This window comes from Dendropsophus ebraccatus, chromosome 11 (genome assembly GCF_027789765.1).
Source record: "Dendropsophus ebraccatus isolate aDenEbr1 chromosome 11, aDenEbr1.pat, whole genome shotgun sequence".
Taxonomy (NCBI): domain Eukaryota; kingdom Metazoa; phylum Chordata; class Amphibia; order Anura; family Hylidae; genus Dendropsophus; species Dendropsophus ebraccatus.
Genome location: NC_091464.1, coordinates 10,923,255 through 10,947,133, shown reverse-complemented (window position 1 = coordinate 10,947,133; position 23,879 = coordinate 10,923,255). Strand labels below are relative to the sequence as shown.

Sequence of the window (23,879 nt, the reverse complement as noted above, 5' to 3'; positions counted from 1 at the left end):
CATCTCTCAGTGACAAACGTTTTATCTTTTTATTAGCTGTTTAAAGTATCTAAAGTAGAGGAATAATAAACGGCCCATTAGGTAACAGGAGTGAGACTTGAGGTCAGGCGCTCTGCCCATCCGCCTTAAAGGAGAAGTCCGGGGTCGTGATCTTTTGGGAAATAGCCGGGGAGGAGGTAGCTGAACATGACAGGCACCTACCTCCCGGCTCCAGCACTGGGGTCCGCTGTCCTCTGGTCCCCTTGCTGCTTACTAGCTAAGTAGGCCTGACACGTCACCTCCCCGCTCAGAGCCGAAAGCGTCCTGTTACACTAAATGGTTATCGGGCGGAATGGTCAGTATTCAGCCGATTTATCGTTTTATGTAATAGGGCCTTTACCATCAGCACAATGTCTAGTGTCCAGGACTCTTTAGTTATAAAACTGCTGTAAGATATAAGCACCTTTTCATTGTCCTGATATCATAGTATGACTTATAGTACCGGCTCTGACAACACACCTGCTAAGCTCTGAGCGTCACTTATAGTACCGGCTCTGACAACACACCTGCTAAGCTCTGAGCGTCATAGTACTATAGTACCGGCTCTGACAACCTACCTGCTAAGCTCTGAGCGTCATAGTACTATAGTACCGGCTCTGACAACACACCTGCTAAGCTCTGAGCGTCATAGTATCACTTATAGTACCGGCTCTGACAACACACCTGCTAAGCTCTGAGCGTCATAGTATCACTTATAGTACCAGGCCTGACAACACACCTGCTAAGCTCTGAGCGTCATAGTACTATAGTACCGGCTCTGACTACACACCTGCTAAGCTCTGAGCGTCATAGTACTATAGTACCGGCCCTGACAACCTACCTGCTAAGCTCTGAGCGTCACTTATAGTACTATAGTACTGGGCCTGACAACACACCTGCTAAGCTCTGAGCGTCATAGTACTATAGTACCGGGCCTGACAACACACCTGCTAAGCTCTGAGCGTCATAGTACTATAGTACCGGGCCTGACAACACACCTGCTAAGCTCTGAGCATCATAGTACTATAGTACCGGGCCTGACAACACACCTGCTAAGCTCTGAGCGTCACTTATAGTACTATAGTACTGGGCCTGACAACACACCTGCTAAGCTCTGAGCGTCATAGTACTATAGTACCGGGCCTGACAACACACCTGCTAAGCTCTGAGCGTCACTTATAGTACCCGCTCTGACAACCTACCTGCTAAGCTCTGAGCGTCATAGTACTATAGTACTGGGCCTGACAACACACCTGCTAAGCTCTGAGCGTCACTTATAGTACCGGGCCTGACAACACACCTGCTAAGCTCTGAGCCTGTCACCATCTCCATAATAGCCTCTCCACAGGCCAAGGATTGGACAAGGTCCCTGGACGTCGGTCGTCTTGCTGTATTCTGTATTGGTGGAGGCAGCTCCCCTCCCTGATGGCGTCTACAATGCCAGGCGTATGTCCTGCCTTAGCTTCAGGCCGACATTGCTACATCCACAGTCACTGAGGGAAAGAGGCAGCTTACTCGGATCTCACACTGGGCACAAAACTTCTAAACAGTCCAGTGGTTTGGGATATATAGGATTTAACATAAACCTGACACCAAGAACCCTTTCAAGCCCAAGGGACTTTAATCACAGCAACATCTAAAGGGGAACACACACACACACACAGTGCTCTCTGCTGCCACCTCTGTCCATGTCAGGAACTGTCCAGAGCAGCAGCAAATCCCCATAGAAAACCTCTCCTGCTCTGGACAGTTCCAGACATGGACAGAGGTGGCAGCAGAGAGCAGTGTGTCACACTGGAAAGAATACACCACTTCCAGTACTTATCAGCTGCTGTATGTCCTACAGGAAGACTGGAGATTTTTAAATTGAATTAAATTACAACTTTGTATAACTTTCTGACACCAGTTGAAGAAGAAAAATCACTGCAGTACCCCTTTAACTCCTTAAGGACCCATTCCGTACCAGTATGCCAGCAGGTCTAGAGGCCTAGGGGATCGCCGACAACGCTGATCAATGCGTGTAATGGCATCACATTTACCAGTGTATGCAGTCTAGTGATTGCATGTAATGGTCCCCTAGGGAGACATAAGATGTGAGGAAAAAATAAAGATATATATATAGCCCCTCCCCAACATGTGTAAATGCCCCTCCCTTCCCTGTTTTATATGTTAAACACATACAAATAAAGAAACCTAATCGTAGCATGCGTAATTGTCAGGTCTAATAAAATACATAGCAATACTGTTCCCGTACATTTATAGATCTGAAAAAAATGAATGAAGAGCGATTTTTCGGGAAAAAAAAATAAAAAAAAAAATCCCTCAGATAGCCATGTAGGTTAGAAAAGCGCTGTTGCCCTCCTGTGATGGCAGCCGGTGTCTAGTGGTATAGATTTCCTTACACACCACCAGTGTTTGTGACATCCGATCTCTGTCTCTTAGTTTGGATGGCGGGGAGCTCTTCAGCCGAATTCAGGACCGAGGTGACCAGGCCTTCACTGAAAGAGGTTTGTGTGTTCCTTCCTTCCAGAAAGAAGTACCTGACAGAATTCCTGATTCCTTAAAAAGACTCGTTTTAACCGGTTTATGGTGTCCTATCTCAGGGTAGTATATACTAGTGACAGGGAAGCTGAGCAGAATGATGTATCACTTACATTGTTCTGTGCAGCTGATCCAGAGATATCCTCCTGAATAACATGAACAATAAGTCCTCTCCATTATGTGCATAAGCTCAGTAGTCCTGGATATTCATGAGAAGCAGAAAACTCTGCCCACCAGCTGCTGATTGACAGGTGACTGCCTATACATAGCATGTATAGATAACTGCCAATCAGCAGCAGTGGGAGGGGTGTGGCAAGAATCCTATTTTCCTGCATATTAGGAGAACGGCTGAACAGTAGGATGTAAGTAATACACCGATCTGATCAGCATTTCTGTCACTAGTTTATGCTGCCCTCATTTAAGGCGGCATGAACCTAGGGACAGATTTTAAAGGGGTCTTCTCTCCATATCTATTATCCACATGATGTGTCATAAACACCTGTTACCAGTCTCCAGACTGAAAGCATATTGGCCCTTTTTGCTTAATCAGCTGTTTTTTTTTGTTTTGTTTTTTAAACCTTTTGCATAGCGGCCATTGACTTTAATGAAGTTACATAACCTGTGTAGCTCCACAAGCATCACATAAATCATTAGTACAATTGAATGGAAGACACTTAGTAGTTAGAGATGAGCGAACCTGGAGCATGCTAGAGTTCATCTGAACCCGAGCGTTCGGTATTTGATTAGCGGTGACTGCTGAAGTTGGATAAAGCCCTAAGGTTGTCTTATGGTTATATCTTTTAGAAGAAAGCTGCTTTCTCCACCTATCAGATGGCTTCATAGACTTACACAGTTTTTGCATATGACAGAAACTCTTGAGAATCCATTTAACTTTTTTTATTTTTTATTTTTTCAGAGGCCTCAGACATCATGAAAAGCATCGGCGAGGCCATTCAGTATTTACACTCAATCAATATTGCTCATAGAGACGTCAAGGTATGTGACACAATATGGCCGCCTAATGAGGACTGGTCAGAGTGCTCTTCTAAGTGCAGTGTGGGGGAGCGGTGGGGTTCTGAGGGACAGCATAATTGTGTCCACTTGAAATTTTAGGGTTAAAGTCTTAAGGGTGCGTTCACACATACAGGATCCGCAGAAGATTTGATGGCCTGGATTAGATTCAAAGCAAATCTGCAACTTCAAATCTGCTGCAGTTCCTGTATGTGTGAGCGCACCCTAAAGGGGTAGTCCGCTCAAAATTAACTTTTGATATGTTGCTGCACTTGATAAGAACATAACATAAATAGGCATCCTACGGTATCTTCAGGTCCTGGCTGAGCGTCTGGTCAGCCATCCTACGGTATCTTCAGGTCCTGGCTGAGTGTCTGGTCAGCCAATCACTGACTGAGACTGGACAGCGCCGCTGACATCTCAGAAAGATGTGTCAAAAGTTCTGGTGATGATCAGACCCCGACCAGTGGCTGAGCACCTTTCTACAGGCTGCTGTCATTCCCCCACCCCCTTGGGGCAGTAGTCGGACTCCATCGCGTCCTGTGATGTTTGTCTCCTGTAGCGAGATGGAAAAAACAGCGGAGATGTGCCCTAGTGTTTAGTTGGTCTGAAAACCCAGACCTGGAGCAACAAAAGCTTTTCACATGTGTCAAAGAAATGTCAAAAGTGACAGGGACAATTTATAGGGGTACTCTGGCAAAAAACTGTCAAATCAACTGGTTCCAGAAAGTTATTAACTTATTAAACTTTAACTTACTTCATTTTTTTTTTTTTTTTTTAAATCTTGTCTTTCAGTACTTATCAGCTGTTGTATGTCCTGCAGGAAGTAGTGTATTCTTTCCAGTCTGACACAGTGCTCTCTGCTGCCACCTCTGTCCATGTCAGGAATTGTCCAGAGCAGCAGCAAATCCTCATAGAAAACCTCTCCTGCTGTGGACAGTTCCTGACATGGACAGAGGTGGCAGCAGAGAGCACTGTGTCAGACTGGAAAGAATACACCACTTCCTGCAGGACATACAGCAACTGATAAGTACTGGAAGACTGGAGATTTTTAAATAGAAGTAATACAAAAATCTGTATAACTTCCTGACACCAGCTGATTTGGAACTTCTTTTTTTTTTTTTTTTTTTTGCGTCAGTTCCCCTTTTAAAGTTTCCATTTAGATGTCTCACAGGTCAAGTGATTAGCCAGGCGCTACTTTCCATAAGATAGATGTGTACACTGTTACAAGTATAGTACGCTACTTGTGTATATAACCTCGGCCTGGTAAGACCCTGCAGAAGTCCTGACAGGAGGGACCGTCTGTATCCTGCTGGTTTGGCAGCAACAATTGTGCAGATGGAACTATTCTTGCCGTTATAATACTGGAAAGCGAACGGCTTTATATTCAGAGAATGATGGCGATAACCTTCATGTGCACCTGAGACTTATCACAGTGATGCCCTGAAGCGTTGGGCCATGTAGCAGTAACCACGGCCTCCACCCCCGCAGTCAGCTCCTCATGGTCGGCCTGTATAAGACGCTCGCTGTAATCCTGGTTTTGTCTTGAATAGAATATTTGCTTTACAGATGATATAAACTGATGCCGGTGTAATGTGGGGTTCCGGCTCCCCGAGCTCACTATACGCCCCTCTACTTAGTCACCGAGTCTACAGATCCTGGGTGCCAAATGTTAGACGGACTCCAGGCATAGACGTCCGATTGTTGTACATGACACATCACATCGCTGTGCCAGGATTACAGAGGGGGGCAGTGCTGACACCTATAGAAAAGCCTGCCCTACACTCCACTGCCTGACGTGTAACCGCCAGTTGAGCGTGCGACATTTGATTAGCGGTGGCTGGAGAAGTTGGATGCAGCCCCTGAAAAACATGGATACAATGTATGGTCTGTGGCTGTATCCATGCTTTCCAGTACTCTCTCTAGGGCTGCATCCAACTTCTCCAGACACTGGTAATCAAATGCCGAACGTTCAGACTGAATCCTGCTCATCTCTGGTGACCACGTGTCATTGTATATCCGGCTGCTGTGCTACAGTGTAATACCAGGATGTGAGCACAGCCTGGGGGGGCAGCTCACATGCAGCTGCTTCCTTTCCAGCTTTGAGAGTGGTCACTTGTGTTCTGTACTGGAAAGGCGGACATCTGTGTCAAATCCTTTAAATTGGGTGTAACAAAAGTAGGCTAAAAATACATTGCTATAGGTCGTATATAGTAACGACTCTGAGACGTCTGTGACTCCTTTCTATCTTCCCTTTTGTAAACAAATTACCACCTCTCTGCAAATAGCCAAACACCAAAACACAGAGGTCACCCGCAGCCCACGCCATGCCATCTCAACTCCTGCGACCCATGCCATCCCCTCCGGTGTCTGCAGCCCACCCCATGCCATCTCAACTCCTGCGGCCCATGCCATCCCAACTCCTACAGCCCATGCCATCCCCTCTGGTGTCCGCAACCAACCCCATGCTTTCTGGTGCTCACGGCCCACCCCATTCGGTGTCCGCAGCGCACCCTGCATATTAGTTCCAAAAGCTAATCTGCTTAGACTGGTTCAATTCACTAGATTAGAAAACTTTGCAGAATTATTTGCTCCCTGAATAGGTAGATTGTATAGAGTCTTTTCTTTCAGCCATTTATCAGCCATGACTTTCTATGCCGTTTGCAAGAATACTCTATATTCCCGTTTACTTTGTTGGTGATTGCTTTGGCCGGGGATGTTTGGGGTGATTGTGTATGTTACCAACAGGGACGACACGCGCTCCTGTAATAATTTCTCATATTCACTGTTTGATTTCCCATCGCAGCCAGAAAATCTCCTCTACGCTTCAAAGAGACCAAACTCCATCCTGAAACTCACAGATTTCGGCTTCGCTAAAGAAACAACTACTCACAACTCTCTAGCGACACCCTGTTACACACCGTATTATGTGGGTGAGTCATTCTGAGGCATATAATGTTCGCCCTACAGTACAGGTTATGAAGAGAGCGGATGGGGTTATTGTAACATAGGGACTGCTGTACTTGGTGGTATTAGAATTAAAGGAATTGTCCAGCAAAAATCTTTCTTTCCAACCAACTGGTGTCAGAAAGTAGATTTGTAATTTACTTCTATGAAAAAAAAATCTCAAAGTCTTCCCATACTTATTAGCTGCTGTATGTCCTACAGGAAATGTTTTATTTTCAGTATGAAACAGTGCTCTCTGCTGACATCTCTGGCCGAGACAGGAACTGTCCAAAGAAGTTTTGGAATCCCCATAGAAAACCTCTCCTGCTCTGGACAGTTCCTGTCTCAGCCAGAGATGTCAGCAGAGAGCACTGTGTCAGACTTAAAAAAAAAAAAACATTTCCCGCAGGACATACAGCAGCTAATAAGTATGGGAAGACTTGAGATTCTTTCATAGAAGTAAATTACAAATCTACTTTCTGACACCAGTTGGTTTGAAAGAAAAAAGATTTTTGCTGGACAATTCCTTTAAGACCATTTATATAGTGTCATTTATCCTGCATTACTCCAGGTAAAGTAGTGGCCTGGAAGTGGTGGTTTTCTGGTGAAAAGTTAAAACTTTTTTTTTTTTCTCTCCATTTTTTTTTGTCTTTTTTGGTTCTTGTTTTCAGCTTTAAGTCTAACATTTCTTCTCTTCTCTTTAAGCACCTGAGGTTCTGGGTCCAGAGAAATATGACAAGTCGTGTGATATGTGGTCACTTGGTGTCATCATGTATATTTTGTGAGTACCATAGATGCCATTTTTGAATGGCGTATTTATGAATATTGAATAGCTTGTATTATATTTTGGAGGGGCTGTCCGGTCATTACGAATAGACTCACTGCTGGGGTAGCGGGGAACATAACAGACTTGTATACTTATCCGTCCTTCTCCACCGCCCATACCAGCCGCCAGCCGGTCAGACAGGAGGTGAGTGCTCAGCATAGAGAGATGTCACTCTTTATACTAAGCGCCATTTCCTGTCTGCACGGCACATTAAAAGATGTTTTGAAGAGGAGGAGGGGGAGGGGGAGGCTTGGAAGCCATTTGGGATGGGTAAGTATAGATGTTTGTTTCATGGCAGCATGGTGGTAGGAATGACCGGACAATCCCTTTTGATTTAGATGTTTCTTCTGTGGAACCCGCCATTCTAAAACATACCTGCACTTTCAAGAGTTTTAAAAACCTGCACTTGGCATTTGGAATTGGTTTTCCTCTCTATCCCTTAAAGGGATACTCAGGGGCCTTTTTTTATTAGATTACTGGACACAGGTCATTTGGAAGTAATAAAGGATGCTTACCTCCCTGGCTCGATTGGTGCTGCCAGTATCTTACCCATACATCTCACTGTGCCTGGTGACGTAACATTGCAGACCTGCCTAGCCAATCAGCGAGAGGCGGGACACAGCTGCAGCCACTGATTGGCTGGCTAGGCCTGCATGGTCACGACATCAGGTCCTGGATACGGCTGAACACCTTCAGGGTCGGTAAGATACTGGCAGAGCTAAGGACTCTCCCCTGGCCGGAGTACCCCAATAAAACGTTTGGAGAGCGCTGGGCTTTGGTGCTCTAGAATATAAAATCTTCTATGTAGCCGGAGTCCTCACTTAATGTTCTGCACCTATCAGAAGTGCTATAACTGAGGGTTGTTTCCTCCTTGTTACCTACAGATTGTGTGGATATCCTCCATTTTATTCCAACCATGGTCTAGCTATATCTCCGGGGATGAAGAAGAGAATCCGGATGGGGCAGTATGAGTTCCCTAACCCTGAGTGGTCTGAAGTATCCGATGAAGGTGAGGAAGCGTTGATGTGTTCCCTCATTCAGGGCTACTTCTAGATCAGGGGGGTCAAACTCCGGCCCTCCAGCTATTACAAAACTACAATTCCCATCATGCTAAAGCTTTGGCTGTCCAGGTATGATGGGAGTTGTAGTTTTGTAAGAGCTGGAGGCCCGGAGTTTGACACCTGTGTTCTAGATTCATTCAGGATTTTTCTACTTGTTTCTGCATTGAGCTTTGAAACGTCTAAATTCTGAAACTTTTTGTTCTAGTGAAACAGCTGATCCGAAACCTGTTGAAGACCGATCCAACTCAGAGGATGACCATTACAGAATTTATGAATCACCCTTGGATAATGGTACGTGCCGCTAGCTTCAATGATGTGCCGGACACCATATTGATCATGTCTGTCCTTGGGCGAGGACAGTGCAACACACCCGCCCCGTCTCTCCACTGTCAGGGGTTTCAGCCAAATTTAGTATAAGGTATATGGGCACCTATAGCAGGGGTAGGGAACCTTGGCTGTCCACCTGTTGCAAAACTACAACTCCCATCATGCCTGGACAGCTGGAGAGCCAAGGTTCCCCATCCCTTAACTATAGGCTAGTTTAATGCTAGCAGAATATTGTCATTTTGTGGCTAAAACATGGTCTGAACATCTGCAGAAAAAGCCCCTCCCCAGCTCCATCTAGTCCGCCTTATTAGTATTTCCTTTCTTATTATCTTAGGATAGATATATGTATATACCAGGCAGGTTTACATTCAGTTATTGTAGATTTACCTACCACATCTGCTGGAAGTTTGTCCCAAGCATCTACTACTCTTTCAGTAAAGTAATGTTTTCTCATGTTGCTTCTGATCTGTCCCCCAAAAGACCTGCCCCCAAAGCAGTGCCCAGGAGTGCCATAGTAAGGGTCCCGCCATGTACCCTAGCTGTTTGTTACGCCTCCTGTAAAGATCTAACAGGATCAGTACTCTCTGAGGATGAATAGTGGATGGATCGTCAAAACAATCACTTTTTTTTTTTTTTCCCCTCTGTCCAATAGCAATCCATACAGATACCACCGACTCCCCTCCACACCAGCCGTGTTTTGAAGGAAGAAAAGGATTTGTGGGAAGATGTGAAGGTGAGGATGACTTTGTGTGTGACGGACGGAATTTTTTTTTCTTTTTGTACTTTTTGAGTAATATCTTGACTATCTGATCGTATGATGAAAAATTCCTGTGGAACAATTTTATTATCCAGTATTAAAGGAGGACTCTGGCCAAAACTAAAAATCTGGTGCAGGCATGGGCTGGGGGGAACATAATAAATAATTTGTACTTGCCCCTGCAGCACTGTTCTCAGACCCCCTCTACCTTCTGCTCGTGCCACGTCACGACCCAGGTCAGCCTGTCAGTAATTGGGGCAGAACACCGCTGCATTTACTGACCGAGCAGGTACTTTCCCCCAGGTCAAACGTAGAAGACAGCTACGCCGGGTGCGAGAGTGAGTGCAGCACTGCAGGGGGGACGGGTAAGTATAGATTCTGTATGATCTTCCCAGCCCCTGCCTGCAGCAGATGTTTAGTTGTGGCTGGAGTTCTCCTTTAAGGAATGAAAAGCAGCTAGTAAACTCCCATTTACCGTCATCTGTCTTTATAACGGGATTGTTTACACATTGATGTCACGCTCCGCCTATTGTCATTGCAGGAGGAAATGACCAGTGCCTTGGCCACAATGAGGGTCGACTATGAACAGATTAAGATAAAGAAAATTGAAGATGCGTCCAACCCACTTCTCCAGAAGAGGCGGAAAAAGATCACCCCTACTGTGGCCACTCATTGAGCTAACCCCCCCGGCCTGGCTCTGCTCTAGGACTGTTGGTGCCACCAGCTCAGTGTTAGCTGTAACCGTGGTTATAAAGTGCCACTGTAATAATAGGGGAGAGGGCTGTCGCTCTGTAGGACTGACACCCGGCGGGGGAAACCTTTTTGGTTTTCTCACTTGCTACTCCATTTTTAGTCTGGAAGTTTTATTTTTTGTTTTGTCTTTTGTGACCTCGCCTTTCCCCCCCCCCCCTTTTTTTGTTTTTAGAGAATATTCACAATATATTTTATATATAAATATAAGTATTTTTAAATGGCAAGTGTTGGGCGGCTATTTTGAGAAATGGTGGAGACTTTTGGCCTTAACAATAAGAAGTACTTTGTGCCTCCTATTAAGAGGTGACATAGAATTTTTTTTAATGAAGGCGGTGGTGCTTGGTGGGGAGGGGTGCCGCTCCGCAGATGGTAGATTACACCCCTCCGTATGGTGTCTGGCCATCTAGTCCCACACCTTGGTCCGTCCCTGTGATGATGGACGGTTTGTATCACTCGCAGTGAGATCTCACCCAATCGTTGCTTTTAGATGTGTAAATATGTGGACTCCTCCCTGTACGTCGTGTTCCGGTTGGAGGTTTGTATCGCTGTTAATAATCTGTGTATTGGATTCATTTAGCTGTGTGTTCTCTGTGTTCAGTGCCTGCATTGTCATCACATTGCCTTAAATGCATCTATATCTCTTGACCTGAAGGGGGTTACACCTTTCCCATATTTCTGTATTGTTCTGTAATCCTCAGCAGACACAGGTTGTGTTTTTGGATTTCTTAGTGTTATGGCCTTTTTTAGGTCTGGTCATTGTGCCATCCCTCACACAAGGCGCTGAAGGTGATACATCCATCTATACATTGATTCATCGTATTGGAACATTAATTATGAGGGTCAGGACGTACGTATGCTCAGTGCATCTTTTAATTTTTTTTTTTTTTTTTTTTTTTTTTGACTCCTTTATTCACATGTGCCAGTTGTCGGTAGTCAGATCTGTGGCGGCGGCTCTGCTGAGGTCTACACGTTGTGAATGGACTATTGATCTTGTAAGACCTCGCCTGCCGTAAGTCTTGTTCAGTGGACGCTCTGAATGAAAATGCTATTGTTAGGTGTGGAGCAAAGCGCATTATGTTACAGGAACTGTTTTGTATCAAGTAACGGTTAATGAAATATATCCTGTTACTTTTTGAAGGGGTACTCTGACAGGTGTTTTTTTTTTTTTTTTCTACTAATCAACTGGTATCAAAGTTATATAGATTTTTGTAGATTACCTCCATTTTAAAATCTCCAGTCTTCCAGTACTTATCAGCTGCTGTATGTCCTGCAGGAAGTGGTGCATTCTTTCCAGTCTGACACAATGCCACCTCTGTCCATGTCAGTACTGTCCAGAGCAGGCAGATCACCATTGAAAACCTCTCCTGCTCCTGACAGTGCTCTCTGCTGCCACCTCTGTCCGTGTCAGGAACTGTCCTGCAGGAAAGGGTGTATTCTCTCCAGTATGACATACAGCAGCAGATAAGTACTGGAAGACTGGAGATTTTTAAATAGAACTACGTTACAAATCTGTATAACTTTAAAATTATTTTAAAATCCTCTTTATAATAAAGCTCTGTGTTGTCCAGCTGCACCATTGAATTCTGCGGACTGTTATACTGGGGGATAAATGAAGGGGAGACCTGGGTAAGCCGTCTTCTATTTTTGTAATTTCATCTCTGCTTGAATGTTTTCTGCAAAGTAAATTTATTTTCCTGCTCTGCTCTCCGTGAGCCCCAAACTTCTCCCTCTTCTCTTGAAAGCAATATCTTTTTGAAATTGTTGTAAAATTATAATTTTGTATGAGCAAATTGTTTTACTAAACAATTTTAATATTTGGAAAACTTGAGTGCTTTGTTTTCTGTGTGTTCTTTAATATGATTTTTTTTTATTTTTATTTTTTTTGTATTTGCGGTTTTAGGCTATGTTCACTAAATGTACGAACAACGGCTGTTGTAGTCAGAGTCAAAACAACGGTCGTTGTTGCACTGGAAATAGCATCGAAATCAATACGGAATGGACGGAACCAATTGACATGTCAATTATTTCCACAGCTGTAGCAAGCAATGGCCGTTGTTGAATACACTGTGTAAACAACGGCTACTGTTTGCATTGATTTCAATAAAACACATTTTTCTAGAACGTTATTTTAATTGAAAACATAGCCTAAAGTGACCTTTAGCCCCCTCCCAGACCGATATTACTGTGGTGGTCAATTTATGTCCGGTCCTGATACTGTCCTTTTTATCTGCTAGCTATACCTGCCAGGGGCAAACCTAATGAAAACGACCAAGTCCTTTCTAGGCCCCACCTCATTGACATTGTGCTGCCGGAATTAAAGTGTTTTTATAAAAAGGACCGCGCACCAGCAGATATGTGGACCATAGGACATGGATTGGCCACAGCAATGCAATGGTACCAGCAGAGTGAGAGGGGTCGGCGGTGCCTACAGATTCGCTTTAAATGTTTATGTCCCTCAGTACAGAGGGTTTAAGATTTATGGTCCCTGTTCTAGGCATTTTGGAGTCATAGAGAAATGGCTCCATGCTCCTCCAAATACAGACTCTGCAGACCGAATCAGTGATTACATCCAGTGACTCACAGGGGGCTAAAAGACCTTTTCTTTCCCATTCTCAAACTGGCTCTGACCACCGTGACAACTTCTTCTATTCACGTCTCGTATCTGTCTGTCGTCATGCATGTGCCGGAGCTTGTGGCGGGGCACTGAGCTCCTGCACTGCTCCAGGCGTCCTGTACACCACAGCTTCTCGAACATTGTTCTGTTGGACGAGGCTCCAGTAGGAAAAATGATGCCTGGACCTGACCAGACGGGCCAAGAGGATGCTGCCCAAGCCTCACACTCCGTGAGGGAAGTCCATGATTCCTAAACTCTATGGGTGGGTTCAGACTGAGGAATTCTCGTGGAAAATGTCCGCAGAATTCCGTCAGCTGTCCGCCCGCAGGGCATGCGCTTTTCCGACGGCTCTGCTGAAAGAAGTGACATGACACGGTATACATTGGCCCATAGAATGGTGTCTATGGGGCTGGCGGTGAGGAGCCCAGATGTGCGGGCGGACAGCTGACGGAATTCCGCTGACATTTTCCATGAGAATTCCTCAGTCTAAACCCACCCTATGTCCTAAGGTAGAGATTGTGGCAGCCAGGGGCCGGACTGGACAGCCTTGCCAACAACTAGGGGGGTGGGATTTTACAGCTCACATGAGAAAGTGTAACAAGCCACTCCCTGTGCCCGCAACGCGCCAGTTCAGACTTCTGCACCCACCGAAAGGCACTTACCACCAAGTTCTGATGGTGTCACGTCTGAGGGTAAAATGCCCAACCCAGCTGGTGCCCACTCAGCCAGCCTGTGACTGCAGCGGTGTCCCTTCCTAGTCACTGATTGGTTGAGCGGGCAGTCCATCAGCTGGTTCTTGACATTGGCCGTGCAAGAGTTCTTGGAGGGGCAATCTAGCGCCCTGGAGGCCCAGGGAGAGGCGAGGTGGGATTAGCATATGGGTGAAAATACAAGTTTTTACATGTTTTCCAATAAAATGCCCCCGAGGGGCCAGAAGGTGGGACCAAATGGAAGGATGGCACTGTAGGCTTCTTAGGATATTATTGCGTTTGTTTGCACATAACGGCCGTGCATTTGACCATCAATCGTGAAAGGGTCCTGTCAGACAAAGTGTTTTTTCTTTTTCTCGGATTTAATGACCCGATCGCAAAGCAGAGTTTCCTGTAAGTAACGTGGAATCATTCACCGTAATACACGGAACGATGGTCGTTAATTACTATTGTTTTTTACATTCTAGTATACGAACAATTGTCATAACACATGAGCAATGTGCACATACACCGAGAGATAACTATCGTTTTATGGTCGGCTCCAAAGGCGCCATCGGCTATAGCGACTTCTCCTTAGTGGTTTGATCGTTGCCTGCGTACACACTGAAAGATTGTGCAAAAAATTGTGTTTTGAATTTAAGCGATAATCATCTTTGTGTAATAGAACCTGAAGTCTGAAGCGTCAGGAACAGTCGGGTAAGGAGGGGACAGTAAAGAGAAAAAAGGCATTAAGTAAAATAGAGGAAAGAAAATAACCGTGAACATGTTGAAAGAATAACTATAGGGCCGTATAATGGAACTAGAGACTGGTTGTACAACGGCCTTATTGGACAGACGATTGGGACAACGGACACAAGGGGGCTCGGCAGGCGGCACTTGCACAGCAGAGGATCTGGCCCTTTGTATTTGATCTGCACTGGATTAAGTGTGTGTGTTTGTGTGTATGTGTGTGTGTGTATATATATATATATATATATATATATATATATATATATATATATGTATATATATATATATATATATATAATATTATACACATACACCTCTCTCACACCACACACACACCTCTCACACACCACACACACACACACACACACACCTCACACACACACACCACACACACACACATCCCACTGCTGTATTGGGCAGCAATACTGTGTAATGCGATGATCATGACTGATCCAACCAAGGACATTGTCTTCCCTCAGCCCCACACTGACAGTTGTGTGTCTATGATGGCCGGGTCTGTGTCCTGTAGTTTATCAGGGTGACCGCTTGAAGCCAAAATGTAACCGTCCTAGTGCGCTAAGTTTTTGCTGCACAGTTAAAGGGGTACTCTGGTGGGAATTTCTTTCAAATCAACTTGTATAAACTTGTAATTTACTTCGTTTTAAAAATCTCCAGTCTTCCATTACTTATCAGCTGCTGTATGTCCTAGTCTGACACAGTTCTCTCTGCTGCCTTCTCTGTCCAGAGCAGGAAAGGTTTTCTATGGGGATTTGCTGCTGCTCTGGACAGTTCCTGACATGGACAGAGGTGGCAGCAGAGAGCACTGTGTTACACTGGGACATACAGCAACTGAAAATCTCAAGTCTTCCAGTACTTATCAAAGAAGTAAATTACAAATCCATATAACTTTCTTACACCAGTTGATTTTAAAGAAGCATTTTTGCCGCAGTTCCCTGTTAAGTCAAGGTGCAATCAAGGGTTAAAATCATTCACATGCTGGGGCAACATACCTGGCTTAGGGCACCTTTACACAGACAGATTAATCTGACTGATTTTTGAAGCCAAAACTAAGAACAGACCATAAATAGAGAACAAGTCATAAAGGAAAGACTGAGATTTCTCCTTTTTTAAAATCCATTCCTGGCTTTGGCTTCAAAAATCTGTCAGCTAAATCTGTGTAAAGGCAGTCTTACAGAATCCCTTGTCTGTCACCCAGTAATAGGCGTCTGCCTTCCCTCCTTCCTCACAGAGCATCGCACCTCTCACAGACAGGAGTCCCTGTCCCTCCAGCACCCAGCCATGGGGCAGCCGTCCCTAGAAGACATGGCCTGTGGAAGTCATCTATTTCGATAAGGTGAAAGGGAGGGTGAAAAGGTCATGTGTATCCTTCCCCGCCACAATCGTATCCCTAAGGACTGGCTGGAGGGGGGACCTAACAATGGGACACATCCATATGTGTGAGTAATAAAGGAGGGTGGATATAGTAATCTGGCTCTATATACCAGGAATGGGGAATCTTCAGCCCTCCAGCTGTTGCAAAACTACAACTCCCATCATGCCTTGACCGCTGATGTTTTTGATAATGTGACCTTGCTTTAGAAATCTTTACGGTGACGTCTCCCATCTGTGTGATTCACAGGTCATCTGAGGCTGGTTTCACACTGCGTATTTTCTGTCCGTTTAACATATCCGTTTTTACGTTTTAACTTACACATAAATGTGACCAACAATGTCTGTGCGCTAAACACACAACCGTTTTGAGTTTTTTTGTTTTTTTTTCTATTTATGTAAGTCAATGGTAAAATGGATCTGAAAGAATCGCATCCCTTTCTCCCGCACCCACCTAAAACATATATATTAAACTGACTGCAAAAACAGTGTGAACCCGGCCTCTTCTAGGTCAATCTTTAGGGTATGTACACACTACGGAATCCCAATGGGACCTTGCTCTGCCTTCTCACCCCCCATCCCTCCGCTACATCTCATCATAGTGACAGACATCTGTAGCAAGAGTCGATGGAACTGCATTAAAGCAGTTATCCGACGTTAGAAAATAACGGCCACTCTCATGCAGAAACGCCACCGCTCTTGTCTCCAGTTTGGGTGCAGGTTTTGTAACTCAGTTCCATTGAGGAGAATGGAGATTAATTGCAAACCGCACCTGACCTGGAGATGAGTGGTGCTGTCTCTGCAAGAAAGTGGCCATGTCTTTCTAATCTTGGATGACCCCTTTAAGAGTCACTGCCGTTAAAATTTTTTTTGCAGAAATCAACAGTCCAGGCGATTTTAAGAAACTTTGCAATTGGGTTTATTAGCCAAATCTGCCATTATCTGCATGTAAAAGCCTTTTCCCAGGTTCCCCCTCCTCTCCTTTCTGCCGTCCACTCCTCAGAATCAGAAACTCTCGACTGTTTTTTCATTACTTTCATCGGTCTGATCCTGTCTGGTCTATGAAGAGGGGAGGGGGGAGATTAGCTGGCAGCTGAGAGAGGAGAACAAAGGATTGCTCAGCAGGGGAGCTATACAGAGCCCTAATTAGTGGTCAGATAGCTCAGTGCTGATGTCAGAGGTGAGAGACCCCCACATGAATGTAAGTTAACTCTTTGTTGTCCTGTTTTTGCTGCCTTTACTTTCTCTCTCCATAGGAAAACCATGAAGACAGAGGGGAGAGCTCCAAACTGCTTTTTCATGATAAAAATGCATTTTCCGGTTAATAAACCCAATTACAAAGTTTCTTAAAATCGCCTGTACTATTAATTTCTGCAATAAAAATTTTAACGACAGTGACACTTGTACACAGTGCACACAGCTTAACCCTTAGGGGACACAGCCAGTTTTCATTTTTGCGTTTTCGTTTTTCCCTCCTCGTGTATATAAGGCCATAGCGCCTGCATTTTTCCACCTAGAGACCCAAGTGAGCCCTTATTTTTTGCGCAACTAATTGTACTTTGCTATGGCAGATGTAATTTTTGCCTAAAATGTGCCGGGAAACCAGAAAAAAATTCAAAGTGTGGTGAAATTGAAAAAAAAAACGCATTTCTTTTATTTGGGGGAAATGTGTTTTTACGCCATTCACCCTGGGGTAAAACTGACTTGTTATGCATGTTCCTCAAGTTGTTACGATTAAAACGATATGTAACATGTATAACTTATATTGTATCTGATGGCCTGTAAAAAATTCAAACCGTTGTTAACAAATATACGTCACTTAAAATGGCTCCATTCCCAGGCTTATAGCGCTTTTATCCTTTGGTCTATGGGTCTGTGTCAGGTGTCATTTTTTGCGCCGTGATGTGATCTTTCTATCGGTACCTTGATTGCGCATATACGTCTTTTTGATCGCTTTTTATTACAATTATTCTGGATTTGATGCGACAGAAATTGCGCAATTTTGCACTTTGGGATTTTTTTGCGCTGACGCCGTTTACCGTGTGAGATCAGGAATGTGATTAATTAATAGTTTGGGCGATTACGTACGCGGCGATAGCAAACATGTTTGTTTATTAATTAATTAATTTATTTTTATTTATAAAATGGGGAAAGGGGGGTGATTCAGACTTTTATTAGGGGAGGGGGTTTTGTGTTATTAAAAATACATTTTTCTTTTACTTTACACATATACTAGAAGCCCCCCTGGGGGGCTTCTAGTATATGCACTCTGATCTCTCATAGAGATCCATGCAGTATAGTTATACTGCATGAATCCATGAGATCGGTGTTCTATTACTTTTGGCTGCTGCAGCCAAAAGTAATAGAATGCCGAGCCGGGATCAGCGCCATTACGGAGCAGACCCCGGCCCGGGATGGATGCAGGGATCGCCCCCCCGCAATCGTGCCGCAGGGGGGCGATCCCCCCACTAGACCACCAGGTATGAATAAAAGCAAGTATTTAGAAGCAGCTGTCAACTTTGACAGCTGCTTCTAAGTACTTAATTAGCGGGCACGGCGATCGGACTGTGCCCGCTAATAGCCGCGAGCCCGGGCTACACGCGGCACCCGGGATCGCGGCAGTTCAGAGGGTGGTCGCCGCGCGACCCCCCTCTGAACTCCCATAGCGGCACGAGGACGTTCAATAACGTCCTGGTGCAGCTATGGGTTAATTTCCTTCAGTTTGACTGCCACCTGCTGGCGGGAATATAAATTACAGTAGTTGTAAAGTGACTTGTTGCTTTTAGACCTCTGCGCCCAGGGCCGATTCTAGCTCTTCTGCTGCCTGAGGCGAGAACTGAAATAGCGCCCCCCCCCCCCCTCAACTGAGATCAACATCATATAAACACCAAATAATTCCACCACATGATGACTGCATATCAGCACTCCATAGTGACTAAATACTATTACCAATATTGCCACTACAAGGGAAAAATTCCACCACTGACTGATCAATACCACCAGTAGTGCTACTGAATAAAAAACACTGTATAGAGTCCAGCATTACCCCCACACAGTGACAGTATAGTGATCAGGGTACAGTTACATCCAGTGACTCACAAGTGACGTCTTCTCTCATCAGAGTTGTTCACTTTCTCTTTTCTTCTACATTCAGATCCGACTCCATCATGAAGACTTCTGTTAGCCATGACTTGTTCCCGCAGCATCTATTGGACAGACATTTTAGGCTCCACAATTTAGAAGATCCCTTCTGCATCTCCACACTATTATAATCCCCATTCTCCTCATGTAGTCATAATCCCCCCAGGCAGTTATAATCCCCCCATCTCTTCTTGTAGTCATAATCCCCCGTGTCCCCCATCTCCTCATAATCCTCCAATCTCATCATAATCCCCCCCACCTGTGTCTCACCATCTCCTCATATTCCTCCTGTGCCCCCCATAATCCTCCCATCTCCTCATATTCCTCCTGTGCCCCCCATAATCACCCCCTGTATCATCCATCTCCTCATATTCCTCCTGTGTCCCCCACAATTACCCCCTGTATCATCCATCTCCTGTGTCCCCCCACAATCACCCCCTGTATCATCCATCTCCTGTGTCCCTCCATCTCCTGTGTCCCCCCATCTCCCCACAATCACCCCCTGTATCATCCATCTCCTGTGTCCCCCCAACAATTACCCCCTGTATCATCCATCTCCTGTGTCCCCCCACAATCACCCCCTGTATCATCCATCTCCTGTGTCCCTCCATCTCCTGTGTCCCCCCATCTCCCCACAATCACCCCCTGTATCATCCATCTCCTGTGTCCCTCCATCTCCTGTGTCCCTCCATCTCCTGTGTCTCCCCATCTCCCCACAATCACCCCCTGTATCATCCATCTCCTGTGTCCCCCCATCTCCCCACAATCACCCCCTGTATCATACATCTCCTGTGTCTCCCCACAATCATCCCCTGTATCATCCATCTCCTGTGCCCCCCCCATCTCCCCACAATCACCCCCTGTATCATCCATCTCCTGTGTCTCCCTACAATCACCCCCTGTATCATCCATCTCCTGTGCCCCCCCCATCTCCCCACAATCACCCCCTGTATCATCCATCTCCTGTGTCTCCCCATCTCCCCACAATTACCCCCTGTATCATCCATCTCCTGTGTCCCCCATCTCCCAATCACCCCCTGTATCATCCATCTCCTGTGTCCCCCCCATCTCCCCACAATTACCCCCTGTATCATCCATCTCCTGTGTCCCCCCATTTCCCCACAATTACCCCCTGTATCATCCATCTCCTGTGTCCCCCCACAATCACCCCCTGTATCATCCATCTCCTGTGTCCCCCCATCTCCTGTGCCCCCCCCATCTCCCCACAATCACCCCCTGAATCATCCATCTCCTGTGTCTCCCCACAATCACCCCCTGTATCATACATCTCCTGTGTCCCCCCATATCCTGTGTCCCCCCCATCTCCCCACAATCACCCCCTGAATCATCCATCTCCTGTGTCTCCCCACAATCACCCCCTGAATCATCCATCTCCTGTGTCTCCCCACAATCACCCCCTGTATCATCCATCTCCTGTGTCCCCCCATCTCCCCACAATCACCCCCTGTATCATCCATCTCCTGTGTCCCCCCATCTCCCCACAATCACCCCCTGTATCATCCATCTCCTGTGTCCCCCCATCTCCCCACAATCACCCCCTGTATCATCCATCTCCTGTGTCCCCCCAAAATTACCCCCTGTATCATCCATCTCCTGTGTCCCCCCAAAATTACCCCCTGTATCATCCATCTCCTGTGTCCCCCCATCTCCCCACAATCACCCCCTGTATCATCCATCTCCTGTGTCCCCCCCCATCTCCCCACAATCACCCCCTGAATCATCCATCTCCTGTGTCTCCCCACAATCACCCCCTGTATCATCCATCTCCTGTGTCCCCCCCATCTCCCCACAATCACCCCCTGTATCATCCATCTCCTGTGTCTCCCCACAATCACCCCCTGTATCATCCATCTCCTGTGTCTCCCCACAATCACCCCCTGTATCATCCATCTCCTGTGTCCCCCCATCTCCCCACAATCACCCCCTGTATCATCCATCTCCTGTGTCCCCCCATCTCCCCACAATCACCCCCTGTATCATCCATCTCCTGTGTCCCCCCATCTCCCCACAATCACCCCCTGTATCATCCATCTCCTGTGTCCCCCCATCTCCCCACAATCACCCCCTGTATCATCCATCTCCTGTGTCCCCCCATCTCCTGTGTCCCCCCCCATCTCCCCACAATCACCCCCTGTATCATCCATCTCCTGTGTCCCCCATCTCCCCACAATCACCCCCTGTATCATCCATCTCCTGTGTCCCCCATCTCCCCACAATCACCCCCTGTATCATCCATCTCCTGTGTCCCCCCATCTCCTGTGTCCCTCCATCTCCTGTGTCCCCCCATCTCCTGTGTCCCTCCATCTCCTGTGTCCCCCCCATCTCCCCACAATCACCCCCTGTATCATTCCTCTCCTGTGTCCCCCATCTCCCAATCACCCCCTGTATCATCCATCTCCTGTGTCCCCCATCTCCCAATCACCCCCTGTATCATCCATCTCCTGTGTCCCCCATCTCCCAATCACCCCCTGTATCATCCATCTCCTGTGTCCCCCCATCTCCCCACAATCACCCCCTGTATCATCCATCTCCTGTGTCCCCCCATCTCCCCACAATCACCCCCTGTATCATCCATCTCCTGTGTCCCCCCATCTCCCCACAATCACCCCCTATATCATTCCTCTCCTGTGTCCCCCCATCTCAGCAAAGTAAAACAAAAAACAGGCCAGCAGCTCCTCACCTCACCACTCGTTCCCCCGCTGTCCCTGCGTCCTCCCATCTCCTGTGTCCCCCCATCACCTCACCACTCGTTCCCCCGCTGTCCCTGCGTCCTCCCATCTCCTGTGTCCCCCCATCACCTCACCACTCGTTCCCGCGCTGTCCCTGTGGCCTCCTGGTCGCTTCCTGGTCAGGCTGATCACAGATCTCATAGAGCAGCCTGACCAGGAAGACATCACTGGCTGCTCCAGATCACTTCTAGATCGCAGCACCAACACAGCCTGTGACCTAGAAGTGAATGGCACAGGGCAGAGAGCTGATAGTTCCCTGCTCTGAGCCTCCTAATAAGGACACAGACACAGCTGACAGCAGGGGGCGCTGCTATAGTGCAGGAGCAGGGAGTCCGGCATCACACTGGAGTCCCTGCTTCTGCACGTATATTCCGTGGGCGGTACGCTATTAGCGTAGCACGCCCCGGAATACGCATACAGGAGCAGAGACATCAGTCTATGGCTGATCTCTCTGCTCCTGTAGTCAGTGAGCGGTCATGCATATAATATATGCATGAAAGCTCACTGTGCAGGGGCGGCCAGTGCCGCCCCCTGCAGGGTCGTGGGAGCTGCCGCCTGAGGCGAAGACTTCACTTCGCCTCATGGCAGATGCGGGCCTGTCTGCGGTGTGTACAAATAGCATAATAGCCTGCCAGGGATGGTGTTCACAATGGCTCCATCTGTATTTACTCAGACAAGGCACTTTAAGATTTGCAGCTTGTTGTGGAGACTTTTCCCTGCCCCAGCGCCATTTACTAACACATGATGGGGATTATGGTCACATTCCAGGAGTCCTGTAGAAAGGTCAGAGCTGGTGGTACATGCTAGCCTCTGCTAACTACATATGGCCACCAGGGGGCAAACTTCCCTGCTATCATGATGCCAAACCCCATAAAGAACACAGTGCACAAAATAAGCATGTCTGCAACTTCCCCTCCAAATGGAGGAATAAGCAGCCAATAGCAATAAAATGCCTATCTTATTGATCTATGCAGTATATATATACTGCATAGATCTCAATGAGAGATCAGCAGTAATACTAGAAGTCCCCCAGGGGGAATAACCCTAACCCCAGGGGGACTGGGGTTATGTATGTAAATAATGTATGTAAACAAAAAAAATCCCCTCTACTAATAAAGTCTGAGTCACCCCCTTTCCCCAATTTATAAATCAATCAATATATTTGGTATTGCCGCATGTGTAATCGCCCGAACTATTAATTTATCCCATTCCTGATCTCTCACGGTAAATGGCGTAAGCGCAAAAAAGAAATTAAAAGTGCAAACTTGTGCATTTTTGGTCACATCAAACCCCGAAAAATTGTAATAAGTGATCAAAAGGTCACATACGAGCAAAGAAGGTACCAATAGAAAGTACAGATCATGGCGCAAAAACTGACACCTCACACAGCCCCATAGACCAAAGGATAAAAGTGCTATAAGCCTGGGAATAGAGCGATTTTAAAGAACATATATTTTTTAAAAAAGGTTTTAATTTTTTTTAAAGCAACCAGATAAAATAAAAGTTACACAAGTTACATATCCTTGTAATTGTACTAACTTTTGTACTAACAGTTCCTGACATGGACAGAGGTGGCAGCAGAGAGCTCTGTGTCAGACTGCAGAGAATACACCGATACTATTTTCCCATTTGCTTTTACTTTTTTAGCCACTAGATGGCGCAGCAATCACATGAATGAGTTGGAGGCGGCTGATTTAATTTTTTTGCTTTCTGTCCAGTTTTTAACGCCTGAAATATATATTGAGCCGTATCCCTCGAGGGACTCGTACACTTTCATTGGCAGAATGTAATGTAAAATGACATACTGTTTAGTCTCTGCACAGCTTTGTGTGGCATGGAATATCATAGTACCCCAAGGTTTTCTATACACAGCATATACTTTTTTATCAGTCAATTTGAAATGTATGAAAAATGAAGATGAGCAAACCAAATCTTACAAACCAATATTCGTTTGTTTCGCTACCAAACCAATCTTTTTGCAATGATTGGAACGAGTTTGTAATGATGGCGGATGCACAATGAAATACACTTTTAAAAAAGGGTATGCTCACCTGTCTGCGCTCCCTTGGTCTCCTTCTATACAGTCATGGCCAAAAGTTTTGAGAATGATACAAATATTATTATTTATTATACAAATTTATTTATTTATTATACAAATATATTTTTACAAAGTCTACTGCTTCAGTTTTTAAAATGGCAATTTGCATATACTCCAGAATGTTATAAAGAGTGATCAGCTTAACAGCAATTACTTGCAAAGTCAATATTTGCCTAGAAAATGAACTTTATTCCCCAAAACACATTTC

General features: G+C 45.8%; 1 protein-coding gene across 1 annotated transcript in view; it reads left to right on the top strand.

Moving 5' to 3' along the window:
• Window positions 1-12,063, top strand: part of MAPKAPK2 (MAPK activated protein kinase 2) — a 34,573-nt gene extending 22,510 nt beyond the window's left edge. Inside the window, exons 3-10 of the mRNA XM_069945465.1 lie at window positions 2,461-2,525; window positions 3,476-3,555; window positions 6,377-6,503; window positions 7,222-7,297; window positions 8,227-8,351; window positions 8,609-8,694; window positions 9,383-9,463; window positions 10,029-12,063. Coding sequence (XP_069801566.1) covers window positions 2,461-2,525; window positions 3,476-3,555; window positions 6,377-6,503; window positions 7,222-7,297; window positions 8,227-8,351; window positions 8,609-8,694; window positions 9,383-9,463; window positions 10,029-10,163 — 775 coding nt within the window. The 3' untranslated portion in view covers window positions 10,164-12,063. The remainder of the gene's footprint in view (window positions 1-2,460; window positions 2,526-3,475; window positions 3,556-6,376; window positions 6,504-7,221; window positions 7,298-8,226; window positions 8,352-8,608; window positions 8,695-9,382; window positions 9,464-10,028) is intronic.
• Window positions 12,064-23,879: the final 11,816 nt, after the last annotated feature.